The 27,912-nt window shown below is 46.8% G+C and overlaps 2 protein-coding genes across 2 annotated transcripts; one reads left to right on the top strand and one right to left on the bottom strand.

Moving 5' to 3' along the window:
* Positions 1 to 18,059: 18,059 nt before the first annotated feature.
* LOC128725971 (DNA-directed RNA polymerase I subunit RPA2) lies at positions 18,060 to 21,730 on the top strand. The gene is made up of 4 exons (XM_053819746.1): positions 18,060 to 18,137; positions 18,249 to 18,821; positions 18,876 to 19,048; positions 19,105 to 21,730. The coding sequence occupies exons 1-4, from the start codon at positions 18,069 to 18,071 to the stop codon at positions 21,704 to 21,706; spliced, it is 3,417 nt and encodes a 1,138-aa protein (XP_053675721.1). The 5' UTR covers positions 18,060 to 18,068; the 3' UTR covers positions 21,707 to 21,730.
* Positions 21,731 to 24,311: 2,581 nt separating this feature from the next.
* On the bottom strand, positions 24,312 to 27,681 carry LOC128723274 (AP-2 complex subunit alpha). Its single transcript, XM_053816995.1, has 7 exons — positions 27,482 to 27,681; positions 27,194 to 27,405; positions 25,430 to 27,114; positions 25,221 to 25,361; positions 24,744 to 25,160; positions 24,463 to 24,667; positions 24,312 to 24,389 (listed from the first exon to the last, which is right to left on the bottom strand). Exons 1-7 carry the CDS (start codon positions 27,543 to 27,545, stop codon positions 24,312 to 24,314), a joined length of 2,802 nt encoding a protein of 933 aa, XP_053672970.1. The 5' UTR covers positions 27,546 to 27,681.
* Between the last annotated feature and the right edge of the window lie 231 nt (positions 27,682 to 27,912).

A 27,912-nucleotide genomic window follows, 5' to 3' on the forward strand; every position in this document is an offset into this window, starting at 1 on the left:
GTTGGAGGTATTGTTTCCCGTTTCCCTCGATTCGCCGATCACGAAGGACGTGGACATAGACATCTGGCCGTACTGCTGCATTGGCACAGTACTGCTGCATTTCGACGATGACCAGCTGCAGCTGTACTGACCGAGAGCCACCGACGAACGTGAGGATGAAATTGAAACCTGTAATACAAGAATTTTATGACGGAAGGGTCGCGGGTGAAAATCCCTTCAACGGAACACGAGAGGGTGTGTGTCCACCTACGACTGTCTGTCCGGTGGGACGATTGCCGTGTGTAGAGAGGACGCCTGGACATGATTCATCAATTTACCGATTCTTTTCAGATGAGTGCAAAATATGACCATCCACAATGGACGGGAGAAAACTTTATTCGCATTCGACAGCGCTCACATGCTTCAACGGACGAGTTGCTGAAAAGTGCGCTAATTTCTTTCACTGGCCGAGAATCCTTGCTTCCTGCGGGTCAGTTGATGGCCCGTGTCGCTTCCGGCGGACAATCAACATCAATTATGGACCGCTTTGTTCGACTGTCAGAAATTAATCCACGTTGCCTCCCACATTTTCTCGGTGAGAAATGAACCACACGTTTGATTTTAACCATAAAACCTGTGTGTATTTAACGCGGTTCAGCTGACGAGATGCTGATGATTATATCATCCGGCTCGGCATGGCAAGGTGTTATAATATCATGCATTTTTTTTTAGGAATTACATATCCCAACCTACACTTGGATGCGTTCACTCAGCTCGCTTGCCTTTACTCGTAAATCAGCGATCGGCCAAGCTCACTTGTCCTTGGAGTGTGCGCACGATAAATCCAGCTGCCAACCGCCGTGCGGCTAATATTTCCCAATATTTATGAGTTGCCCCCGATTTCTCGAAGCGCATAACGAAATCTGACGACGATCGATGAAATTTATGAGCCATCGCACATAAAGCGCACATAAATCATTCCAATCAGGGGACATCGGTGAGGTTTTTTTTCCTACCCGTTTCTTGCTCCATCTTAAAACGCCTTCAGCAACAGAGCCCTGGGTAGTGTCGCGCCCGAGCCAGTGACTGTCAATATCGTACTCCCATATTTATTCATTGGCTAATTAAATTGGCTTTCTGCATACAGCCGTGCCATCGGCAAACGGGTTACGGGGCGATCGGGCGATCGGGCGATCGGGAGAAAAAATCCCAACCTCGACGGGCGTAAAATTTATGTGCATGGATCAACAATGTCACCTCTGGGGCGAACGCGAGAAGCCTTACGTCCCTCGGTATTGGACGACTCGGAACGAAAGAAATCATAAAAATATCCAACGTCCCTGTCTGGTCCGGGAACGGAATTCTGCAAAATCACTTTCTTAGGCGAAATTTATCTCCCGCTAGCCACCGTTTGACGTTTAGTTGACATATTTATATTTTTATTCCCGTACATAATTGAATCGCCCGGCCTGAGATGGTTTTACCCATTCCCAGCTCCAGCACAAGGTGTCTGGTTTTGGGGAAAAAATATTTCACCCTTCCCAACCGAAAGAGTAAATAATCAACGTGAAGACATGCCATCGTCATCAGCATCTGCAGCGAGCCTGTTCTTCGATTGCTGCTGCTTCTTTCGGATAATCAACGGAATTGCAGCATCGAGCGTCTTTCGGAAGCTCGTTCCAGGAGCGAACTAAACAGGGCAAAAAAAGACAGCCACACACAACAACGGCAGCACTTGGACACTAAATTGATATCCATTGTCCCCGGCGTAGATGCACGGAATGCTCGATAAATCAAACAGTCGCCTCGATCCGGCTGGCTCGTCCTTTGGCAAGGGAAAGCAAATCGCATCGTTGACAAGAATTGTGGCCTGACGTTTCCCGAAAATCCCCACACTCACGTCCTGTACCCTTTCCGGCCATTAGCCGCTTCGGTCACAGAGATCAGTCCCAAAAGTCTCCCAAACTGTCAGCACGAATGTCGTCCCGAAGCGTTGCTGGTGCCTCTTTTTTTGAGAACTCGGAACAGAACCCCGTTCGAACTATGGAAAGTTAGTTACATGTGCACCTCCGGAGCTTTCAGGGACCCGTGGAAACGCAAAAACGGAAGGACAAAATATGGTCAGAATGCGAACCGGACAACTCTTCGTCATCATTATCATTTTTATTCCTCAATCCCCAATTCCTGGTAGAGCTTCTGCAGCCAACTGACCACCGACAACGATGGCGCGCATTTGGGCTGGCCCCGCTATGGAAGCTCTTTATGAAATTGAACCTAATGTCGCAAGATTTATGAATTCGTTTACGTATTATAATGATGATTTTATTTTTCCACCCTATTACTTCCTGGGATATGCGCTTAGCCGAGCCATCCCGGGGTTCGAGTTCTTTCGAAAACGGCTGGCGCTGATTGTCGCGAGCTTCCAGCGCCAAGATGCACCCTTACGAACGGGCGCAGCAACAAGGAGTCCCCACGGTATCCCAGCGCGTCCAAACGGACCAAAGAGAATAACGCAAATTTTCATTTCTCGGACACGGATTTGCATACCAAGACCTCGAGCGAACCGATCGGACAGCGTACAGGACAGGCAGGGAAGAACACGCACACCGACGCGGGGACAGAGATATAGATCAGAGCAATATTTAAAATACATTTGTTTATGGATGCAGATCTCGTTTTTGGGTCTGGCCGTCGCGTTCCCGTTCGCCCTGCCCCGAGAAGGATGTTTATCGGTCGTGTATCAATGTTTTACGATTGCAATCCGCCGCGAACCGCGAACGGAACGACGAATGCAGCTAACAAACAGCCCTCATTGCGCATCGTTCGCTGCGACGGCATTTCTCGCAGATTCCGCTTTGGGTGCTCATAATTGGATCGATGAAATATTTCCCCAAAACCCACACGCCAAGGTCAAGCACCTTCGGCGGCAGTACCTCGCTTCAGCAAATGTGCTGTAGCAACGAAGCTATGAGTCAGAGAGGGTTGGACTTGAAACAACAAAAAAGACCCATCACACCTGTCGCAGTAAACGTCTCGTTAGATGAAATTATTATGTTCCCTAGAGTTCGCCACAAGACGGTAACGCTCGGGCTCATTTGAAAGCTAAGCCTCTTTTTTCCACCCAACCAAGATGACCCGAGATGAATGACGGCAATAACTATTTTTTCTCCGAATAATTACTCCCGTCTCGGGGCGGATCTTAACCACTACGCGAGACGAGCACTTTTAAACCTCCGACCACGTGGTAGCAAACACATGTGCAGCATCACGTCCGCACCTTCGCACGCATTTGACAGCTCAATTGTCATGTGCTCCGCCCTATCAACAGCTCGTTACTCTGGCCACTCGAGCCGAGCGCAAGATTTCATCCGCTCCGAGGTCCGAAAACGACCCGGAAAACGGCCAGTCAATGGGTCAGCCTGCACCGGGTCCAGATGTTCCAAAATTTCACACCTTCACGCGTCAGCCCCGACCCTTGCCACGACCCCCAGCACATGTACATCAGGAAGGAAGGAAAAGGCAGAAACATAACACAACATAAAACAACCGACCGACGGTACGATCCGCCCGCGCCTTTTCCCGCGCCAGAGACCAACGTTTAGGTTAACAAGAGGGCTCGCCCTACACTAACTCGGTCCCCGGAGGTCAGCTTGGGAAAGCACGCGGTTATAAAACACGTCCACGAAGTCCACGGCCCGGGGGCCCTTTCTCGGGTCCGCGAACACGTTGACATAAGTTATGACGTGTGAAAAACCAAACGCACACCTTGGGCTGAAACTGTCGTCTGTGTTCTTGCGCCCCGTTGCGGTCCCCAGCACCCAATTAACCCTTTCCATTTTCTCCACTTTTTTCCATTTTCTCACTCCGACGCCCAGATGGACGCAACGGCTCATTACCGGGCGGCGTTTGGAGCGAGCCACTGTTCGCTGCACTCGATCATACTGGTTAATAGAGACCCCGACACCGAGCTTATTAATGTGAACGCGAATAGGTACCAGCATAAGCGATCATAAATATTTATGCTCGACTAGCGGTGGGCCACTCGCGACTCGCCCCTTCGCCGCATGCATAAACAATCAATAATCGACACATCGACCGGGCGCTATTGTCCCTGTGTTTTCACCCTACAGGGCTTTTGTTTCGGGCCGCTGGCCGCTGGGAAGCGGATTCGTTTGCATCCTCGCGAGTCGTCCATGTTCCGCGCGGGTTTTATCAAACGACCCGTCAACCTTAGGAAGTCGGTTTGTAGCGCAAGTCACGACAAAACTCCGCGCCATCGACAAGAGGGCGCGTTCTAATCCCCGGTTCCCGGTGCGTTTTGTGAATAAATTCTCCATGTTGTTGGCGTTGACTGGGGGAGGGGGTTGTGTGTGTTTTTCGCCCCCCTGGCCGTTCGTCTTCTTCTTCTTCCGTGTTGTGTGCGCCTTGGCCATTCGTCCGTTTGCCATTACAGCTCGGGCTGATGTGCTTCATCTTCGGTGTCCTCTAGCGCTGCCTTCGCTTGCTCTGCTCGCTCATATTTGTGTCAGACACAGCCATGGCCACGGTCGAACCAGCGCCCGGGACGCCTAACGGACAGAAATTAAATAATGGACGTTTATATGTGTCTAATATACATATTTATGTTAAAATTTATTCGTTCTTAAGCTCTACCAAGGCACCAGAACGCCCAGTCCGTCGACGAATCCCCGGACCGGCACCAAAGCCCCACAAACACACAGACGTGCAGCAAAAGACTCCACCGAACAAACTATGGCCGGTTCGTTGGTGGAGCTCAGCCCCACCAGAGATCGAGAGAGAGAGAGAGAGAGAGAGAGAGAGAGAGAAAGAACACGAGAAGTACGGCAAAGGGGATTCAAAACGGCGAAGAAAAATGTTCCGACCAAAGCCAGCGCCAAAAGCGAGGCGAAGAAAATGCTTTAAATTTATTTTCCCATCCAACATTTAACAATAAATTAAAATGAAATATTCCCTCGTTTTTTTTTCTTCCTGCCGTTCCTGTGCCCTGCTCCTCACGCCCAACACCCAATCCGCGGACCGTTTTCACCTCTTTGCTGCGTTTATGTACAAACGGAGGTATCAGTACGTATGTATATCTGCGCCGGACGCGCTCCGTGATTCGGCATGATCTTGGCGGCGGTCCCTTCCCACGGACCCTCCATGAGAGGGGAGTCTATCGGGCCAAGTCGCCCCGGAACCAGACCACGTCCAGCCGGGCCAAGGAGAAGGAGGGGCATGCAAAACTTTACCGTCGAAGATAATCCGAAGGAGTCCGATGGGCGGTCGTGGGAGTGGGCGGTCGTGCGGAGGGAGGGAGGGGGGAGGGAGGGAGGAGAGAGGACGGACGAAACAGGCCAAAGGAAAAGTGGCGAGAAAAGTGCGCTCCTCGGAAGTTGGTATGCACTTTTGCGAACTGCATCGCCGGAATGGCCGAATCGCTCATGAGCCCCAGGCGATCCATTTGCCGTTTAACACGGCGAAAGTTGCATTCGATGTGGCTGCGATTGAAATGGCATATCTCTGACGAAGGAATATTCTTTTTTTTTTTTTGAGAAAACAAACACCAGCTCAAAAAAGCCATTTTCCATTCTTGAAGGTGGGATTTTTATTTGAAACCACGCACCCACACCACGCGCTCAATCTGCGTGCTATGGTCACTTTCCACTGGTAGCATCAATCGCAACGATAGGCCCTTCCTGTGGCCCTTCTAAAATGGGAAACGACCGGAATTATTTCATCATCGATCAAGCATCTTGATGACAGTTTCGGAAAATGGAAAATGCAACCTCCCTTCAGAAAAGTGATTACTCCCGCACAAACCATGCCACTGGACATCCGTTTTTAATTCTGCACTCATCCCTTCGGACCGTTTGCAGACCCTTTGGTCTCTTTGGTCCTGCGAAAGCGCGCGGGCATTGATTGAAGATCAACACCCACATACGGCTGAAAACGGTCCCTTCGATTCCCGAAAGCACGTGCCAAATGCCGAACGCTGACCATCGCCCAAATGTCCTTCCAAGCGACTCACGGCAACCGGACCCTCGGCAGTGACCACTCGATCTCCGGTTGGTTCCGGTCCTTCCGTCCAATGCAGGGTCATTCTCTCCCCCAAAACGGGCTTGCTGCGAAATCATTAACGAGGGATGTGTGCAATTTATAAAAGCGCACAAACGCCCGGAATGGGTGGGCGGACAGGCTCATTGGCGATTTCCCGGAATCCCGAAGCACTTCAGGACGACCACTCTCCTTGTCCGGCCGATCGATCGGGCCAAAGCGAAATAATGTCCCTCATCGGTGGACAATAATTATCTTATTGCAGTTTGATGCCCGTGACCCTCGCCCTTTCGCCGGTTTACTTCGTTTCATGCCTCAAATCTGAGGCCTCCGTCTCATACACGCGCTTTAGGGAAACTCGATACACCACGATCGGCATTGTTCACGTGTGCCGTTGTTCGCACCGCTACTATTGTAATGATTGCAATTCGCTTTTCTAACATATGTGGCTGAACTTTCGGTGGGCGTCGGGAGAGAGAACAAAAAAAATGAAAGCAAATCGTTCAGCCGCTTTTGACAGCTGCCCTTAGCTGACCGGTGAAAGATCCGGAATTCGCCCCCGAAAACGTTCACAGGCAGGTTACCGAATCGGACCACCGGCTTGCAGCTTCCGGATAATGATGATGTTCATGGCCGGAGGCGTAGCTGCATTGGCAGACACTGGACGACCGAATTCCCATTACAGAAATGCGAATCGAACGGTTTTATTTATATTTATGAGCGCTTATAACGGCCACGCACGATCCACGCCCGTCCGATGATGGCTCCCTGTGGTCATTGGTCACTTCCCAGCAAACTGCACTGCCCTTCGAACCCTACGAGCTCGGTGCAAGCGTCACCGATGTCCCAGTGTCCGGTGGAAGGACACGCCGTCGACGTTGTCGCCGAATTTCGGAATTCGATTTCGAGGGAAATTTTCTAAAGTACTTCAATTTTAATAGGTTTTCGGTTCGTCACGGTTTTCCCTTTAACGACTCCGGCCACCGGGTCCGGTTTTCCCATCGGCGTCGGGTGTGTTGTCGGGACAAAATGCGCACATTTACCATTTGACCACCGCGTATGGTCCCTCGCGAATCGCCAGGATCCACAGATTTCGGCCAAAAACCCACGAACGGAACGTGCGGATGCGTCCTAATGGCCCCGGGGGTCACGTCGCATGCTGGCCACGAACGATAGCTCGCATTTTCCAACGGCCCGGTGCCGGGAATGTACGTTCCATTTGCGATTTGTGCTACCATCGAGTCGCGGGCTGATGAAAACGTCATTCGTTCTGCTGTTATTAGTATTATTGTTATGAAAGCGGTCACCATAAATTGTCGATTGGAAGGATTTCCCTGCCCGTAATCTATTCCGTGCTCGAATCCCCGGTGTCGGTGCCTTCTGAAGCCACCCTGTGAAGGATCACCGCGTGCAAAGGCCCCACGTAATGTTTGAATCAAGCATTCTGCTTTGACTCTCAGCTTTCCAATGCATCATCATCGCTTGAAGGTACCCCTGGTTCGGCTCTCTCCACGATAATCTGCCTCGACCGGGACCGGCTCGGACGCCACTCGCGAGGAGATATCGAACCATAAATTTATTGGATCCTGCACAGCCCGGTCCGCGCCCGGAACCTGAACTCTGGAATCAAATAAAATTTCAATAAACGCATGCGATCGCGCCGTACCAATGCCCGGACATTCCACGGCGCTCCTGGACGCTTGCTCGGACCCCTCGTTCTTCGTTTATTATTAAGTCTTAAAATTATTATGGTAATCGTAAATAAGTCATTAAATTTACGAACTGTATTAAAATAAACTGTTATCTCAACATAAATAAACGAATATCTAAATCACGGACTCTGCACCGTGCTCGCGATGCCGAGCCGTTAGTCGCGATCCGAGAAACCAACGTCAAGGCCTTTGAAACCGGGGTTCTTGAGAAGGAGTCATCGCACGGAGGGTGGATCGGATCGAGCAATGTCTCGGGACTTCCCTGGGATGGAAGGAGGAGCAATCAGTTGTCATAAAGTGGCCATATCCAGACGCCGGCAACATGCCGTGATATTTATACTGCTTTCAGTGTCCTTCCGAATGGCGCAGGAGCTTTGGTTGGCTTGAAAATGCATCTCCAACCGCCATATTAAACTGCGAGGTCTTACGACCTTTGATGGCGTTTTTTTACACACCCAGCAGCTAATCATCCATCGGCCGGACGGCCTTCGCGCGACATTGAGCATTTGAAGGCTTCTGGAAATGTCAGTCAAGCAAATCTCAAGCGAAAAATACTTCTCCAAACGTGTGCATTCCGTCAGATCACGCGTATAAAATTCGCCTTTTTCGCCTCACTCAATGTTCCGTGCTCTTTACATCGACCTGGGTAGCGTTTTATCGATATCTAAGGGGCAATTTTGTTGCAACTGCCATTCGCCAGCGCCGTTGGCAACGGCGAGGCCCAGAAACGCGGGCCCGTGATCCGTTTTCTTTTATGGCTAATTAAAACGTAGCCCTTGGTGAGAAATTCGAGAATATCTCGTGCCGAGCACCGCCGGGGCAAGATTGTAAAAGATCGCGACGCGTCGTTGATTAATAAAAAAACAACAGCGGAATGCTTCTGCACGGCACGGGACGGTTTGTAATAAACCTGAAGCAAAAATCAATGGGCGATCAAAAAATTACATTCTTTAACCTGAACAATTCCACCCGAGGAACCAGAGCAAAATAATAATAATGAGCTTTGAATATAATTACGATGATAAGCAGCATGCTATGCGAAGTGCTGAGGCACGCCAAGTAATTCGATATCGCGCATAAATACCCATTCCATTTCAAGGGAAAAGGGTACCCCTGTTGGCTCTTTAGCTCCATAGCATCATGCTTCATAGAAGCACTGCCGGCTGATGTAACAATATTCAATATGAGCATTTTGAGTAAGGCAGTTTCAAACCCACACACCGATTTCCTGCATAAGACGCGACCTTTAGGCAACGATTTTCTTCCCTGCACTCCACGATATCTCTCCCGGAAACCCTACCGGCCTTCATCCGGCGATGGATAGCGCCAAGTCTGGCATATTTTGTTTTATATATTAATGGGTAGTAAACATTTTTAGTTTACGGTTTGTAATCCCCGCACCTCGTCAGCACCCCGGGGGCAATTATCCGGAATTCCACTCGCCACCATGTGCCGCTTTCCGGTGCACCCGCGAGGTCCTGCAGAAGGTAATCGTGAAATCGTACCTTAGCGCGGAAACTGTCACGGCAAACGTGCGCCAAGGTGCGAATGGCGAATACGACCGCAAGAAATTATCCACCCTTTTGGCTCTCTCCGGCCCACGGAAGGAAGTCAGTCGCGCCAACTCCGGTGGATCGGTAGATGGTGGTTGTTTTATGACCCGCTGGTCACTTTTATGATTATAGGAAAAACGTTTATAAGTCATAACAATTTGGTTATAGATGGGATAGCGTGATAGTGTGCACTCGTAAAAAACACACACCGTGTGGGTTACTTTGTTTGGCACCAAACTGAGCCCCGGCAGGACCGAGCTATTCAAAATCGCTTTATAACATTGTTTGTTTGTATTTTTTATCGCCCCTTGGATTTAAGGAAACATTTATTCCCATGCCAAGAATCATATTGAGGCCCATGGAGGTCTAAGGAGACGAACGAATCCGGCCTAATGACTAGCCCGAAAAGCCAATCTCAACGCACAACGAGTGATTCCGTTTCCATCCATGCCGCTAGGCTGGCTAGTGAGTAAAAAAGAATACAACCAAACAGATGTCCTCCGTCAAAGGAAACCCGTGTGTGTGCCACGATTAGCACAACATTCATCCGCGCCAGAATGGTAGCGCGAAAAGCCTTCCGATCCTTTTTTAGACCACGACGAACGCAAATTATGTCATTATCCCTGCCAGCCTAGCTCAAGCCACTCCCAAACAGGACGAAGCACCCGGGCTAATGTGGCCGCGGTATGAGCCCAGTTTAATGCTAATAACACTTTAATCGATTATAGAGATGACCTTATACGTGCGCCCTTGTGACATGTGCAAAGGGCCGAGTGTTTCCGAACGCAAAAGGGGTCGCCCTGGAAAGGGCCGAATCAATGGTCGGTGTGTTTTGCGATTGGGAGGTGAATGTCGCAAATGCTATCTTATAAAGATGTTCGAATGCCCTTCTGGTGGAACCTGGCGGACTCTACGCTGCAACCGGGGCTCATAATGGGAGCGAATGTGCGCCCGCGGTACACGGGTGGACACGGGATAAAAGAGCGCCGGAAAGGAAAAAGGGCTTTCCGTTGCCACCGCAAGTTTGCTCGACGACGCAAAATGGCAAAATGTGAATGGTCTTTTTGCATTGTTCTGGTTTTATCATCATCGTTGCAAGTGAGCTACTTTCATCCCCTTCCGAATCCACCCTCTCCCGGGTCCACCCTCCTCGGATCCAGCCCACCCCATTCGCGCAGACGACTGATTGGCGAACGAGTCCATTTCCCAGCGGTCGCCCGAGTGAGAACCGATCGGGGTGGCAGGTGGCAGGGAGTCCTTTTGTTTTTCTGCGCACTTCTCGGCTTCCTCCGGCGCTCCCTTGTTGCATCGTGGGATTACACGGCACGGGGCTGGAGCGGGGAGTGGGGTGGTGAGGACAGTTCCTCCCACGATTTCATCGACCTGCTCGGAGCCGAGTTTCAAGTTTTCCCGCATTTCCACCACACGGCAGCCGTGTGGCCGCGCCCGGAAGATGCCACACAATGGGAGGAGAAATAATAAGTAATTGTAACAAATAAGAACGAGCGCACACACACATACGCTGGCGTACGGCCAAACGCCCCGTTTTCCCCGGTGAAGCGGAGCCAAACCGGACGCCGAAGTAAACTCGCAAATAAATAAAAACAATAATATAAATAAATGCGATAAAGCACAATAATATAGCGGTAATATATGTGCGCTTTCCAGTCGAGTCCAGATTCAGCCGCAAATGCACCACCCCGGGGTATGAGAAGGGCGAAAAATCCCGCCCCACCAGCCCTTCGGTCGAGGCGGTAAGATTTATCAGTTCACGAGTGGGCGAAGGGCGTACAGGCCGATCGACTCAGACGGCGAAGAAGCGTTGGAAAGGGCCACATTAACTACGGTGGCAGGCAATCGGCGCCCTTTCGCACGAGCCACCATTTGAGCAGGTGAAACGGCTTGCGAAAAGAAAAAACGAACACAGTCTAATGATGCTTGGTAAGGGCTTGGCGAAAGGACGAACTTCACTCATTATCCGACAAATATGAATAAATGTGACGGATGCTTCGAGATGCTTTCTACTCAGCGAAATTCTCGCCGAAGACTTGTGCGACATCTGCACCTACTGTTATTTCCGCAACTGTAAAGGGAGCCCGCCTGAACAAGGGCCAAAAACCGAAAGAATAATGACACCGAAGAGCCACCGCTCCACTGGGGGAGAGAAACCAACACAACTTTGCGATAAGTGCATTTTCTTTATTAGTTAACTTATGCGAAAAGTCCTCCGATTCGTTCGATGTTCGTAATTTCCGTGCTTCTCTCGCCACACTTAATCTCACCCACAAGGTCCCTTGAGCTCTCGTACAAAAGCAAACCACCTGAACCCGCGAACCATCGACATCGCGTTCGCATTCACAACGCGCGCAAAAGCACACGGGTTTTGTGGGAGGCATTCCGAGCGGCCACAAAACAAAGCAAAACGGAAGGCGGCCATCATCATCATCCCAGTCATCGGTAGGAAGAACCGAAGGGCGCGAGGTGGACCGACGGACGTAAAGTGCATTCCCATGGTGGGAGGAGAAACAGCGTAACAACGCAAGCCCACTGGTACAGCCTTTGGGCAGAAAACAAATGGACGAAATGCATCTGTGCCGAAGCTCCCGCGAGAAAAGCTCCTTCAGAAGGCCCTGCTCGTTCGAAAGAGGAGCAAGAGCCCAAACTCCAAAGGGCCTCGGCGCGAGAGAACTGCGGGAACAAAAGACGCGAAACGTCAATGCAAATATTAAGGCGAAACAAATCGATGATATTCGCAATAAGTTCCAATTTAAGGGCTTCCTATATGAAAATGTGTACGTTGTAACTTTATTTAATAAACAAGGATGTGTTCCCTCGCGCGCGCAGGAGCCCGACGAAGCGACATCTCGGGTGGACTCGAAAAAGGAAGCGAAAGAATAAATCCGACAGTAAATACGCTCCGGAAAAGGAAGAGCAAAAGGAGCTCCAAAAGCGCACATACACCGCGCAGAACTACCCAAGAAGGCGGCGACAGAACGATACTTAGCTAGAGAGCACTTGTTTGGAGCCAGAAGAAAAGGCATGGCCTGCTAGATGTAGTTGCAATTCGTACACCGGTAGGGAATATTTGTAAAAAGACACCGACGTCATACAAACGGGACTATTAGTATATTTTAAAAACGTCGCAAGCCGTTGAGAATGTGGCAAATGAAATCAGAAAACACTTGTTGAGTGGTTAGAAGCCCCATTTTCGGTCATGCTCTTGGGCGTTCAAGAGCCTACATCGTTCCACCGTGCGGATCAGCGAGGATCCTTACTGCTGCACCATGGTAAGAGCCGACCTCCTTTAAGCCCACCAGACATGGCTCATGTTCTTGGCCACTAACATGGCTCCTGTGTACTTTATCGACATTACACTGCGGCCGGTTTCTTGCGCTCCGCGTGGCTTCTCCCGATGTCTCGCTGCCGCTGCTCAGAACGGAAATGCAATGGAGAATAATCGGCAGCATGTTATGTTTTCGTCGCTTCCCTTTTTGATCTCTTTTTTTCTCTCTACTCTTCGCATGGCTCCTTCGCGTCGCACTTAACGCACTCCTCGGTGCATATTTGCGGTTGGCACGTCCTCGAGGAAAGGGAAGCGAAAAATGATCACACAAAATTTGGCCCTCCTGTTCGATGCCGAGCTGCTCTGGATCGACGAGAGATGATATTTAATTTAGGATTATGTCACGCTCCTCGTGGCCCTTCCTTCGACGATTCGTTCACACAATCTGTCTCCCCAAATCAGCTCATTCCTCGGCTCACTGCCTGCCTTCTTCTCTCGACAGAGTGGCGTTCGGGATTCGTGGAATTGCCCAAGAACATTCGATGGGGATGCAAAACAGAAGCGAACTGCAAGATGCACCTTGTGCATATGCGCCCCCAGTTCGGCCTGTTTGGAATGGCCACAGAACAAAGGCCGCAGAGGGCATAATTAGTTATTCGAATGGAAAATTTAATAAATTTCTTTGTTCCACCACTGGCGGAATCTTGATTGTCCTACCTGATCGAACTGGCGCGACCAGAAGGCGCACCGTCCCTTGCAGACGAGCAGTAGCAGAGGCATCACAGGCACTGCATGCCTCATCAGCATCTTCTCAGGACATCTTCGCTCTGGAAGGGCAAAAATCACGACATCCCGATCATCACTAGAAGTTCGAGTCGGGGGTTTCTGTATTTAAATTAAACTTTTATCTCGATTTTAATTGTCCGGCAAACGAAATTCTGGTCCGGCTGTCGATTGCAACCTTCCGGTCCGGGATCCATTTGTGCCGGGTGTGGTACTCTCAAGTGCAAATTTTTCAAAAAAAACCTACCCTATATTTTTCATTCTACCGATCGGTATCACGAACCGAGACATGAAGGCACGCCATTTCCCAATGGTTTAATACAAATTTTACCTCTCCGAGTGCCCGAAAGCTTCATAACGTGTGCTGGCGAGCCAGACTCCCAACCCAGGATATTATCGACCGGAGTCTGCATCCTGCGAGAGTCCTGCTTGAGAAGTTTGCCAAAGTTCGAATGGAACTAGCAGCCACACAGGCAAACGTTGAGGCAAGGGCGCCGGCAATCCCGCACCCTTAAAATGAGAAATCGCTTATCGTAAAATTGATTGGAGTATTGAACTGCGAGCCGAACGGAGGATTCCTTCGGCTTTAAGCAAACCGGGAATGGTCTTTTGGTGCGTGGAACGTGTCTTGTTTTCATTGAGCACCAAAAATCGATCTAACTTGCACCGGAGCGTTCGCAGGGAAGTGGATATAAATGATCGAGTGAATGGGAAAAAAGTTATGAAAATCACAATACTCGCATCGAATATAAAACTGGCTTAAGTTGCGATGCAATTCAGTATATCTCTCTGGGACTTGTTATTTGGAAAGTAATATCACCATAAATGGTTACCAAAACAGACTCGTGTTCCACCTCCTATCAGGCTTCTTCTGTTGAACGAAATGCATACCATTATTCAGTCGCATTTGTTAAACGGCTAAACTACGCCAGACCTCGTGCGTCATCGCCTACGCAAAGTGAATTCGCTAATCTCCCCCACGGTCGACTTTTCCCTAAGCCAACGGCGGAAAACTACGCAAATGCGTAGATGCTGTTCGCCCGCCAATCAAATCACACCTCAAACTACGCAAAGCTGTCCAACCAAAGTTCCTTTTCCATCGGAAAGATGTCAACCGAGCGGAGGAGTCAGACCTACTAAATTAGTGCTTGCTAATGAACACTGCGCAGCCACCGGACTGGGCTGGAGGAGCTGCGTTCATTAGTTTCATTTTCGTACCCGTCCAGTTTTCCTGAACTCTACCCACATTCAAGCCGTCCCTAGGCGCCTTCTGAAACGGCTGCCGCTCTGTCCGAGATCATATGGGAAGGCGACTTATTCGCATCCTGTGTGCGCGGCAGGAATGAGAAAGGAAGCACGCGAAGAAAGGCAAACGAGCTGGACATACGCGGGCAAAATGGAGGACGTAATTTGATATTGATAGGCCACTCAAACTGTCCAAATGGCCAAAGGGGATTGCAGGGGCGGCTATCGACAATCCGTATTATGAATAAATAATGACGGCACAAGACGCCGTTGACTACTTCGACAATGATGTCCTGGCATCAGGTATTTGTAAGACTTCCTGTACACTGCCGATCAATATTTCTAATCCACAAGCCATATCGAATGATGTATTCGCTGAATGCATGTCGACGCTCAGTTCCGTGCAGTAAGGAAACGTTCCTTTCCGTCGATCAACGCAACGTGGAGGACCTTTCAATAACACCTCAACAACTCGTCCTCACGTCGGTCGAATGTCGTTCTTCAACTCATTTCCACTTACTTCACGCTCCTGTGCAATTTTGCTGGAAAAACGTAGCCAAAAGTCCAACTGTAAAGCCATTCCAACGACACTTTGGAGCTTCATTTGTTACCTCTATGGATGAGTGCAAGTTGATGAAACACCTGTATCATAACTTATTAAGCCGGTATCTTAACATGCTCAAATATGTTGCCCTCAGAGTGGTTCACATTCCGAAGGAGAACTGCATTACCCAGCGATGGCTTGCTTGGCTACCAATAACAAAAAAAAGACAGGGTGATGGAGCGGGTGTAGAAATGTAGAAAAATAGCAAACGTCGACTAATTGGAGTGAAATCCTTTGCCAACGTATTGCGTTCCAATGCTCAGCACTGTAATACGATAAAAAGACGTGAAAATAAAACAAGCAAATGATGACTTGCGGCACGGATGATACGTCCTCAATCCACCGTATCGTGTCTATTGCTCTCGTCGTGTTGCAGAGAAGCACAGTAAAGTTGGCCACCAACGAATACGTTGGCTAGTGTGGCCATATGCACTGGTTGATAAGTTGTGTGCAAGTAACGAATCCATACCCAAACAGAGCCCATCCCATCCAGCCCCAGGACACGCGCTTCAGATCCTATTAGAACGTTGACCAGCCCGCCATATGTATGGATTCGCTCGACTAGCCAAACGAATCCCTCGTATGGCTGGCAAGGAAATGATAATAATTAATTTCATAAATAACGAATCGATATCAGTGTTTAATAGGATTACTGTGTTCCGTCTCCCCGTACGCTCCCGCACTACTCAAACACCCTGGCAGCAGCGATACAACGCTGGATCGATTTATGTTCCTTTCTTCTTTTTTTACCATCCAATGCTTATCGCAAACGAAGCTTCTCGATCGCTGACCAAAACCGAACAAAAAGTGCAAACCCCGACACCCGCTGACCAACCAGCTGCCTTCTGGTTCGGGGCCATTCTTGAGAACCAAGGACCAACCCCCTTAGTGCATGAGTGCCAGCTATATAGCCCAGTGCAAGTCAACATAATTAAATGAATGATTGCGAAAGCTTGCCATAAAAAAATCCCGCGCTTAGAACGCAAAACTCAACAATGGATGGCACTAGATATGACGGAAAACATTCTAATTAGAGGTACGAAAGGTGCCGCTGCTGCTACGAAAAATAATGCCGCGATTTTTACGCCTAATTATAGCTTGGTTTTGATACGCTTTTTTACCCTCGAGCATTTCCTCGTCAGCTTTTTCTGCGGGGTGCCGGTCGAGATGGAATGAAACGAGAGATTCCATAAAGAAAATTGCCTCCACCCATCATCGTCAATATGGCGAAGGAGTTCATTAGCAGAATATATTCCTTGGTCCCACGAAGGTTTGTTTTGTTTTATGCCATCTCTCCTCATGCCCGCGATAGGTGAAGGTGGAACGATTCAAGCTAGCTTCTCAGTCGACGTTTCCAAGCATACGGAAACGTTTCACCGTTGCTGATTCGCCGGCGGTTAGGTGATTTTAATTTCATAATAAAGCAGTTAACGTGGCTCCGAGCCAAGAGGTTAATTTATAATCTCATGCGTACCCTCCGGACCATCAGATGATTACAAACACCTTTTGGCCTCCAGCAGGAATCGGATATCATCGCAGTTATCATTTTTCTTTAACGCCAGCAAGCAATCCAGCGCAGTCTAAAGGAATTACCAATGCGTTCTTTTCTTATGCTTTGCCTCTCGAGCTACCGATGTAACGACAAAGGAGCATGCATGTATGCTACTAACGAGGTTCTTATGTCTATTTAACATGTGACATTTAAACCGACTATTGTGCAATACTACACCAACGGTATTCGATACGAAGATAACATGCTTTTTGTATTCCAATTAAACATTACATTATTACATGGGATATCTAAATTCAACTTATTCGTTTTATTACTATTGATATAAATCATCAATCATAAAAGAGTGGAATGCGCATGATATTCATCTACCAGCATTTATGAGCATTAGCACTATGCTCCAAGCGGCGATCACAGTGCCTTGATGAAGATGGTTTGTAATCCCGAACAATCATTACATACCACATAATTTGACATGATTACGTATGTGGTAAGGCATTTCAAATTAGTTTTTTAAATATAAGAAAATGATATAGAATTATGACATCAATAATGGAACAAACATGTGAGAGAATTTGTAGTGAAAAAAAACGAAATAGAAGTAGATCGACGAGCTGCTCATTGACGACGAAAATCAAGAAACTACAGCCTATTAAACCTTTCAGTTATGCTCTCAACGCAGCGAATCTGGCTATGCTATGTTTCAGGACGGTTTATGTAAATTCACTCTTATGTTGTGTATGCTATCCATTGCTCTTTTCATCGAGCATGTAATTAGGAAAGCAAGGGGCTTGATAATTTATACAACTAGCGAACCTCTTTGTGTTAGTAAAAGTAAGATAATTATCAGTTCGACCATGTTTTCTTTTCGAGAAAATAAGAAAAAAGTTTGTAAATTACTAATAAATTATTTGAAAATAACGTAAATAAAATATCATCGAATGTAACGTATATAAAATATCATCGAATATCGAATTTTCAGTTGACAACTCAGTTTTCAATACCAGATGACGTTTTCATGTCATGTTTATGTCATGTCAAAAGTGGTGCAAGTGTGGTGCGCGAAACTGTTGCCGGTAGCTCTATTGATCAAAAGTGAGTGAATTTTTAGACAAAAGTTTTGTTTCTCCTCGTTATTCTTGAATATTATCATGTAAATATTTCGCAACTATTAAAAATATGGCAGAGCCATCCGTTATCTTGGTCTAGTAAGTAAAACTCTACAACCATGCTGTGTTATTGCAGGCTAGGAGGAAACAACCCCATATCAACAAAAACACGTGTTTGAGCATCATTTCGAGGCATCGTGCAGGATTCTTCAGCCAGTTAACGAATTCCTGCCAAAATGAAGCAGTTGCCAGAGCTGACCAATTTACGACCTTCGTTTAAGGAAATTTCACCAAAACAGAATCCCGTAAGTTGCGCATGAATTCTCAACCATAGAATACATTAGTAACACATATTAGTAATATATGAAGTAACTATATTTTTCATATAAATATATAAATATACATACATATAACAGATTCTGGAAAACCTCGGTCGCCCTCATATCGACTCTTTCAATTACATGTTGGATGAGGGAATTGTAGATTTACTGCACTATTTGGACCCGGCAAGTTTTCAGCTTCCGAACGGAAATCGAATTACTATGCAAATTACGGATATCAGCATTCAAAAACCGACTATAAATTTTGATGATATTAACGTGGCAGATAAACGCATTTTTCCAAGCGAATGTCGCCAAAAATCAGATACGTATAATGGAATGTGTACCATAATGATCGACTGGCAGCTCGATGGCATACCTCAGCCAACTATAACACGTGAAATGGGTCGTATACCGATTATGCTGAAGTCGAAGGCATGTAATCTCTACAACCTTTCTCCTGCGGAGCTGGTCGAACGTGGAGAGCATGAAGACGAATGGGGTGGTTATTTTATAGCCGGAGGCAATGAGAAGATGGTGCGTATGCTTATTATGTCCCGTCGAAACTATCCGGTTGCTGTCAGTCGAAATGGATGGAAAGATCGAGGCAAAGATTTTAGCTCTCTAGGAGTTTTCATGCGTTGCGTTCGAGAGGATCAACATTCAACGGTAAGATTTGGCAAAATGGCAAATTAGCAAAAAATTCTAGCGATCGTTTTGTAGAATAACGTCTTGCACTACTTAACAACTGGCACGGCGAAATTGATGATAAACGTTCATAAGGCTTTAACGTTTCTACCAGTCATCATGGTGCTGAAAGCTCTCTGCAATTATTCGGACAATGAAATTTATCGAAAATTGATTGTAGGTTTTGAAGATGATCAATACTACAAACGGTATGAGAGATTTATAGCTTTTAACGCAAGATTAAACTAAAAATGTGTACTTCCAGATGCATCATGAATATGCTGCGTGAGCTGCACCAGGAAAACTTGCATAATACGCAACAATGCAGGATATTTTTGGGCTCATTGTTTCGAAGGGGTCTTTTGCTATGCAACATGCCTCAGTGGCTCTCGGATGAGCAAGCGGGATGCTTTCTTTTGAACCACTGTATTCTCATTCACCTTGAGAATAACGAGGACAAATTCAACCTGCTAGTGCATATGATGCACAAGCTTTTTGCAGTCGTACAAGGTCGTTGTAGCGCGGAATCGCTGGACATCGTAATGATGCAGGAGCTCATGCTTAGCGGACATATTTATCAAAAACTTTTACGAGAACTGTGTATCTCTACATTGTTGTTTACACGAATCAGCCTGTTAAAATTGTGTCCCGAGACAGATTCTCCGACAGTAACTTCCAACGAGATGCTTATGGCGTTGAAGAATGTCTCAAGTTTCCAAACTCGAATGACAAATTTTCTCAGTACTGGCAATATTCAGAACGCATCTGCAATGGGACTGATGCAGGGCAGTGGACTAGCGATCATGGCAGAAAACATCAACCGGATGCGATACATGTCTCACTTTCGAGCAGTGCATCGTGGGTCTTTCTTCCAAACCATGCGTTCTACGGAAGCGCGCCAATTGCTTCCTGATGCATGGGGTTTTATATGTCCCGTACACACGCCTGACGGTGAGCCCTGTGGATTGCTGAACCACTTGACATCGGATTGCATCGTTTCAGTCACACAAAACCCCACTAAGGTGGCCAACATCGAAACAACGCTTATCGCGCTCGGTATGGAGCCCGTCGGCCTGTCTAGTATACCTTCCACAAAGGAGCATTATGTGGTGATGCTAGAAGGCAAAATAATAGGCTGGCTGCCCCCGGCCAGCGCCAGTCAAGTGGTTCATAAGTTACGCTTGTTGAAAATCGACGGAACTACTATCCCAAATTCCACCGAGATCGCCTTTGTGCCAAATCGTGAAGGAGGACAATATCCTGGGTTGTTTTTGTTCGTCGGACCTGCACGTATGATGCGCCCAGTAAAGAACCTGCTCTGCAATAAGACCGAACTTATCGGAACTTTTGAACAGGTGTACCTAGATATTTGTGTGTCGGCGAATGAAGCATACCCGAACCTTACCACGCATATGGAGCTTAGCAAAACGTCATTCCTAAGCAACTTAGCCCAACTGATTCCAATGCCCGACTGCAACCAGTCACCTCGAAACATGTACCAGTGTCAAATGGGCAAGCAAACGATGGGAACACCATGTCACAACTGGAATAAGCAATGTATCGCTAAAATGTATCGTCTGCAGACACCTGCAACACCTCTCTTCCGGCCCGTTCACTACGACAACATCAACATGGACAACTACGCCATGGGGACGAATGCGATTGTTGCTGTCGTCTCGTACACAGGCTACGACATGGAGGATGCCATGATCATCAATAAATCGGCGTACGAACGCGGTTTTGCCGCGGGAAACATCTACAAGAGTGAATCCATCACCTTGTCCGGAGAAAGTTTTTTCGCGCGCAATCCTAAGGATGCTACACTGAACGCATTTCTCGACAATGATGGTCTTCCGTTCCAGGGCGCTCAGCTCAGTAACAAAACTCCACTGTACTGCTATTTTGATACTAACATACACAAATACCACGTGGTTTATTACAAGAGTTCGGAAGATGCCATCGTGGACAACGTGAAACTGTGTTCTCCGCTTGATTGCGGGAAGATAAGGAACGCATCGGCCGCAAGTATGAAACAGCTGGTGTTAACGTACCGTATTCCTCGCAATCCCAATGTGGGTGACAAATTCGCATCCCGTGCTGGTCAAAAAGGTATTTGCTCGCAAAAGTGGCCGGCAATCGATTTGCCTTTCACCGAGTCTGGCATGATACCGGATATCATTTTCAATCCGCACGGATTTCCTTCGCGTATGACGATCGCGATGATGATCGAAACCATGGCCGGCAAAACGGCTGCTTGTCATGGGCTGGTGCACGACGCGACACCCTTCCGGTACGATGAGAGTAACACTGCAATCGATTACTTCGGTCGGTTACTGGAGGAATCCGGTTATGATTACTATGGAACTGAGCGAATGTACAGCGGAGTGGACGGGCGGGAGATGAAGGCAGACATCTTCTTCGGGGTGGTGCACTACCAACGCCTACGCCACATGGTCAGCGACAAGTGGCAGGTCCGTTCGACCGGACCAATCGATCAGTTGACGCATCAACCGGTCAAGGGCCGATCAAAAGGAGGTGGCGTTCGGTTTGGAGAGATGGAGCGAGATGGGCTTATCTCGCACGGTGCGTCCTTCCTGTTACAGGATCGGCTGTTTCACGGCTCGGACAAAGTAACAACCCTGATCTGCGGTCGATGTGGGACGCTGCTAGGGCCCATGGACAGCGTCACTAAAAGGTTAGCCATCAATTCGAACGAATTTCAGCAAACACCAGCCACTTGCCGTCTGTGCGAGGATGACAAGGAGATAGGTCAAGTAGAAATTCCCTACATTTTCAAACTTCTAGTATCCCAGTTGTCGTCCATGAACATCAACGTTAAGCTGCAGCTGTCCCATCCCGATGTTTAGACCAGTGTGCCTTTAAAGTTTTCGTTTCGGGTTTAAAATAAAGTGAACAATTCGTTGTATGTCGCAACGAAAATGTTAATACTACGAATTCAGCTTCAATAACATGTGTATATTTTCAATATATTATTATTTTTTCCATCGATGAATTCATACCGCCACACTTGCCGCAATGATGGTCTACTATATCATGCCACATCTTCGGTATGAATGCTCAAGTTTTTTTCCTCTGTTCACTGATAGATTTCTTCAACTCGTTAATGCTAATCTAGCGTTATGCATTTTGCCGAGGGGACCATGATTTAGGGCCGAATAGCCCATAAGAATTTCCCGTACTGTCGTTACTTTGATTCTTGCAGCGCCCTATTGATCCTACGCGTCCGTTTAGTCTTACAGGATATCCACCGGGACTGTAAGGGGGGCAATTGTGTATTTAGCTTCTGCACTCCTTTACATCGAATAACAATTTCACCCTTTATTAAGCTCCTCTCCATGCCTGAACATCGTTACTAATGGTCGATTGCTTATGTGTTTATGCAGTGTACAAAGATTTTATTTCATTGCATCTGTTTTTGTTTTTTTGTTTTGGAATGTCCTCCAGCCAATACGCCTACGTATATTAAGCTTAATATAATATATTGTACGTAGACTAGCGATTTTCTACCAGAAAAGGAAAATAAACAATTTATCTAGTACGGATGAAATTTGGCGTGCTTCAATCAAGTCTGGGCTGTACTCCAGCTGCTCTACACTAGCTGTGATGAATAAAACTCAAGTACTGTTCTTTCACAATTTTCTTAGTAGAGTATACGCATCAAAGCATAAGAGTAGATTAATTTTACGGCATTTCCGGCCATAATATAGATCAATCATCTTCTTTTCCCTTCATTCCAGCCATATCCCACACGACAAAGATGCTTACGTTATCATCTTTTTCAGTTTACTCTTCCTTTTAAATACAACGTTCTATAATGTACAGTTTACTTAGTTCATATATGTATATTTGCAACGATTAAAACATAATTCCATTAATGATTCCTTCTACATTATTCCACAATCTTCAAATGGATGCGAGTATACCAGAAAACCCGTCCATCATATGAAGGATGCATCTGTTTAACGATTTTCACTATTGCACGGCCAGTCTATCGCATGGCAATTAATCGCAAAAGAATGAATATAACAAAAAAATGCGTCCTCTAAAAAAATATTCTCCAATCCAAAGCATCATAAAAACCGTTGTTTGATCATGTTTGTGCAACTCAAATGTGTTAAAAAGTTATGCTATGGTGGTTCTTTTGTTTTCCTTTTCGTTTGGATTATTTAACATAGATCAGTATCAGTATGTCCCGGCCTTTGAGTAGCAGGCAAAACGACCTACTGGCATCTGAGATAAGAACGCTACGAACGCTGCTCTTCCTAATAGTTTTTCTTTGAAGTATTTGCTGAATTATGGTTCACGTAAATTACACCAACATTTGCAAACAGTTCCAGTTGCAATTTATCTACAATGATTTAGCACGTCCGTGTTTTTTTTCCTGTTACGATAGTTAACCGGCTTACTCTCTGGCCCTCCTCATAATAGTGAATTTCGATGTTACGATTTAATTCTAGCGATAGGTTCTTTTCCTGTTCATGTCGCTTGTGGATTTTCATAATATACGGATTATTTTTGTCATTTATACGCCCTTAAACGTCGTGAATGAGATTACAGCTTATATCTCCTTCTTGCCCTATTATTTCAACATCAATTCTTACACGATTCATCGTCCGTTTGGTTCCATATTCATTTATCTTTCGCATCCTTTTCGTCCATTTTGGAATTGTAAGTTTAAGTTCGAATGGGTATCATGTAGTAAGCTTTAATAATTCGTAATATTTTTGCATCATTCTATCGTTGTCTGGCCGTAAATGGCCATTCGATTCGCGCAAGCCCCAATGGATAAACAAATCATCGATCCAATCGCAAACTAAACACCATAGCTTCCGAGTAACATTGCTGCTTAATAAAACAAAACATACGAAGCATTAATATCGTCTGCCGAGAGAATAAGACAGGAGACCACGGTTGCCTGTGATAGTAGACAAAAACTCGGCTCAGTAAGTAATATTAAATATAGTTCATTATCTTGTTTTAGTTCACTTTAGTTACTTTCAAACTGGCCAAGCTTTGTTTTTCCTATCCTTCCTATTCATTTGCAAACATCTGCCAAGCTGGTACATACATTCGCTACGTACGTGCAGTTCCTTTTACAATGAATCTTTCATTACTCGCTCAAACACTAAACAAGAGACGTTTCCGCGAATAGAGGACTAACATCAAGTTAACGAATCTTAGATGTCACCTAATGTATCGATTCAGTTCAATACGGAAATAATGCTAAGGACGTTGTTAGCCCTCACTAATCATCGAATAATTATTTTCCTGCCACCAATAGAGGCGCTATTTTTTCGAATACCCTCTTGTTGAGGACATTATTGAGGAAACATTATCGTTTTTTCGCGATTTCATTTTGAAATTGCGGATTGACGATCCTTTTTTTCTAACACAACAGTGTAATGTGATACCTACCGGATTATGCGACGATGTGAGGAAATGTTGCTTCATTTAGAATTGATCCACCAACAAGTCGCACACTTCTTGCGTTACTGCCTCTAAGCTCGACCGAATGGTCAATCGGAACATCTAAACAGCCAAAAAAATCATACAACATTTTTATACGGATTGAATTGAACAAGTTTTACCATAACAGCCTTACCTGTGCTTGTTTATTCGGTTCCAAACGAAGCAAACATCCCACTTTATGTGCTTGCGTGTGAATTATTCCTGCACAGACCATGTTATCTGGGTTTGGATCGATACTGTCCAGAAGCTGCATGCCAAAGCCAGTGAGTTTGTTCCGTGCTCCTGGCAAATCAAGCGGCTGTTGAGCCTTAAATACGCGTTGTGCTCGCTGTTGCTCACTGTACCAAAAAAAATAACACCATCATAATTAATAAATTATTGCTACAACACCACCGAACATGGCATGTTACGTACCCTCCAAGGTTTCTCCACCGCGCAAAGAACGATTCAGCATTCATCTCGGTTGGTTCGAAGAACTTATTGATCGTCAATGGAAGATTGACCGTAATTTTTTGCTGTGCCCCACCGTTTACACGGAATGAAATTATTATGGAAGGTGCGCCAAGGTAATGATCTATGCACTCTGCAGTCAGTAGTTGTTGAATTTGTGCCCCGGCTTCGAGCGTCGGTTCAACTGCCTTAATCTGCACGTTGAGCTTAAGCGCATCTTCTGCCGACCATTGCAGCGTGGGCACGAAGTTTTGCAAGGCTGTCTGCGTTTTGTTGCCATAGTACAATCCTAAGCGACCAAGATTCTGACGGAACTCACTTTTCACTCCAATCTGGAGCAAATCATTTTCAAACAGAACTCCATTATTTTTGAAGACAAACCTACGAAAAAACGATCGTTTAAACGCAAACACATCGATGGTGCGGATAAATTAATCTCACTTTTTGGAATTATTGACCACATTGCTGTTTCCGTTAGTCGTACTGTAGATGTCGCCCAACACGTCTATCAATGTGCCAGACTGATTGGCCGGTGGAGTGCTAAGTCCTAACAAATCTGAACTCGCATTAGCGTTGTTGGAACTATTGGAAGGAAATTAAAAGGGCAACTTAAATTTTTCGTACACATGAAAAGCAATTTTTAATTGTACCTTGATGTGTGATTAGTTTGAGCATTATTGTGAGCGTTGTGACTGTTCGGTACGGGGCTCTTGTTGTCGCGAATTTCCGCATTTTCCGGTACTCTACCCGGCTTCTTCTTCTTCAACACCGCTAGAATGGAGCTCTCTCGTTCCGGGAACGAGGGCATCTCCTCGAGAACGGTAGCCAAAACATCGGTGGAAGCAACGATGCTTAGCTGAAGATACTCACTCGCGCGTTGTTGCAATTCGGCATCCGCCGATCGCAAATTGCTGTGTTGCCGGAACACATCCTGAATAGTCCCGCGAATTTCCGGGAACAGGTTTATGAATTTTATGTAAGTCGATAAGAGCAGCGCGCGCGTCATAGACGAGCACAGATGATACTTCGAGTGGAGCAGCTTAAACTGCACCATCGGCGCCGATCGCGAGTCTCCCGCAATCAAGTTACCAAACTCGCCCAAAATGTAACCTCCCACTTTAACCATGTTTTCGTGACACGCTGGGGCCTGCAGCGCTTCGAAAACGGTCTTGGCGGCGTAGCCCTGCACCTCCTCGCGGTTGATCACAATCTGGATGACGCGGTACCACACCTCCTCTGACACATAGTCGCCTGCGATTCTGATCAGATTCAAGATAACGTCCACGTACCAGGTATAATCGGTGGCGTATTTCTCGGCCAGGATGGCAACCTTCAGTACCATTTCCTCCCGGATGGAATAATCGGCAGTCTCCAGATAGTTCAGCATCTCCTGCACTATTTCTTCGGCGTTCGAACGATCGCACATTGCGTACAACAAATCGACGGCCTGCTGACGTACGGACACGTCTTTCTCCATCTTCATGGAAAGAATCACCACCTCCTGGTGTTTCTTGACTGCCTCGTGCGAGAACTCAGAAGTAGCCAGATGGCACATTGATTCTAGTGCGAGATAGCGTAAATTCGTCTCGCGGTTGCTCAGGAACTGGCCCAGCTGATTACAGGCGCGCACCAGCAAGCTCGCCTCACTGTCGTTGTGAATGATCAAATTGATCGCTTCGAACAGGACCGCATTTTTCGCGTTCGAGTGCTGCACTTTCTTGCTCTTCGGCGGCTCTTGCGCCTTGTTGAGGATCGTCTCCAAGCACTCGTTCAGCCTACCCCGAACTCCTGGATCCTCCGTCGGCGGGTTGTAATTCTGCAGTAAGCGAAGCAGCTTCACTGACAGCCACGGAGCCGGGACGAAGTAATACGTGTAGTCTTGCAGATCGGTGTAAGACGCCGTCACGATGCGGGAAAGCCGAGATACGGCCAAGCTGACGCAGCCTTTGTATTCTTCAGGATTCTTTTTAACCAGCGCGTCAATCAGACTCGTCGCTGCAGTCACCACACCCATGTGCTGATCGTTCAGCAAATGGATAATGCGACTGGTCCATTCACCGCCAGGAATAATATCCGGACAGGTGCGGAACAGACGGAGCAGACACAGTGCCGCTGACTGCTTTACCACATCCATCGTGTCACCGGATACGAGCAATTTAGGAATTTCATTCGAAAAAGCTTCGGCCATATCCCGGCTGCCGATGTTTGCAATGCACTGCAGAGCCAGATTGACGTGGATCGGGTTCCGCGATTGCAAGTCATTCTTGATGCTTTGGATAATAAGCTTGATCAGGTCGCTATTCGTGTTGACCAACACCGAAATGAACAGATACCCCTGCGAAAATATAAGAAAGCACAGCTCCATTCACTCCGACGGACATGTACAAAGGACATGTGGCTTCAAAGGTACTCACGATTTGTTTCTCTGAGTATTTATTGGAAGAGAGCAAATTGACCGCCTCCATGTGACCGAAGTCGATGTCATGACCGAGAAGAAAAATGAAGAGCAGCTTACACACATACTTCTTCTTTTGATATCCGTCCAAAGTTTTGTCGCCTTTAAATTTGCTCCTAATGTTTGCCAACTCTTTATTAATGCGCTTGATTTCCGCTTCTTTGCTTTTGCCTGAAATGGTAAGTCAATGAAACAGTAAATCACGGTCTGTACACGTAAAAGAGGTCAACCGCCTTAGTGTACTTACAGTTTCTGATGTCCGAGATAAACACCGCCAAACCGCGCATTCCATCTCCTCGAACCGGAGCCATGTTGTACACGATACTAATAAATAATTTTTACTCGCTTCCTCTACACTTGCTACTATTTTACCCAAGATCTCTTTCCCGACAAAATTATCACCGCTGGCTAACGCAATCACTAGTTTTTACGCGACCGGAAATGACCACGTCGTCGATGTCGTCACTTTGCGTATGATTGTCGCCTACTAAATGCTTTGCTATCCGACTCTTCACCACACCAAGAAGAGCATCGGTGCATAGGATGCTATTTAAACGGCACTGTTTCCTGTTGAAATAAAAAAAACACTCAATAAAGAAGCATAAAAATACAACCTTCTTGATGATCTTCGACCTTTAAACGTGCTATCTTTGCTCTACTCATTGCGGAGTGAAAATG

The sequence above is a fragment of the Anopheles nili genome, chromosome 3 (genome assembly GCF_943737925.1).
Source record: "Anopheles nili chromosome 3, idAnoNiliSN_F5_01, whole genome shotgun sequence".
Lineage (NCBI taxonomy): Eukaryota > Metazoa > Arthropoda > Insecta > Diptera > Culicidae > Anopheles > Anopheles nili.

Bases quoted from the DNA above. Each gene is read 5' to 3' on its own strand.
- LOC128723274 (XM_053816995.1), bottom strand. From the start codon at position 27,545: ATGGCTCCGGTTCGAGGAGATGGAATGCGCGGTTTGGCGGTGTTTATC. The intron at 25,161-25,220 runs GTGAGATTAATT...GTTTTTTCGTAG, and splicing joins GTGGTCAATAATTCCAAAAA to GTTTGTCTTCAAAAATAATG. The intron at 24,390-24,462 runs GTAAGGCTGTTA...TTGGCTGTTTAG, and splicing joins AACCGAATAAACAAGCACAG to ATGTTCCGATTGACCATTCG.
- LOC128725971 (XM_053819746.1), top strand. From the start codon at position 18,069: ATGAAGCAGTTGCCAGAGCTGACCAATTTACGACCTTCGTTTAAGGAA. The intron at 18,138-18,248 runs GTAAGTTGCGCA...TACATATAACAG, and splicing joins TTTCACCAAAACAGAATCCC to ATTCTGGAAAACCTCGGTCG. The intron at 19,049-19,104 runs GTATGAGAGATT...GTGTACTTCCAG, and splicing joins GATGATCAATACTACAAACG to ATGCATCATGAATATGCTGC.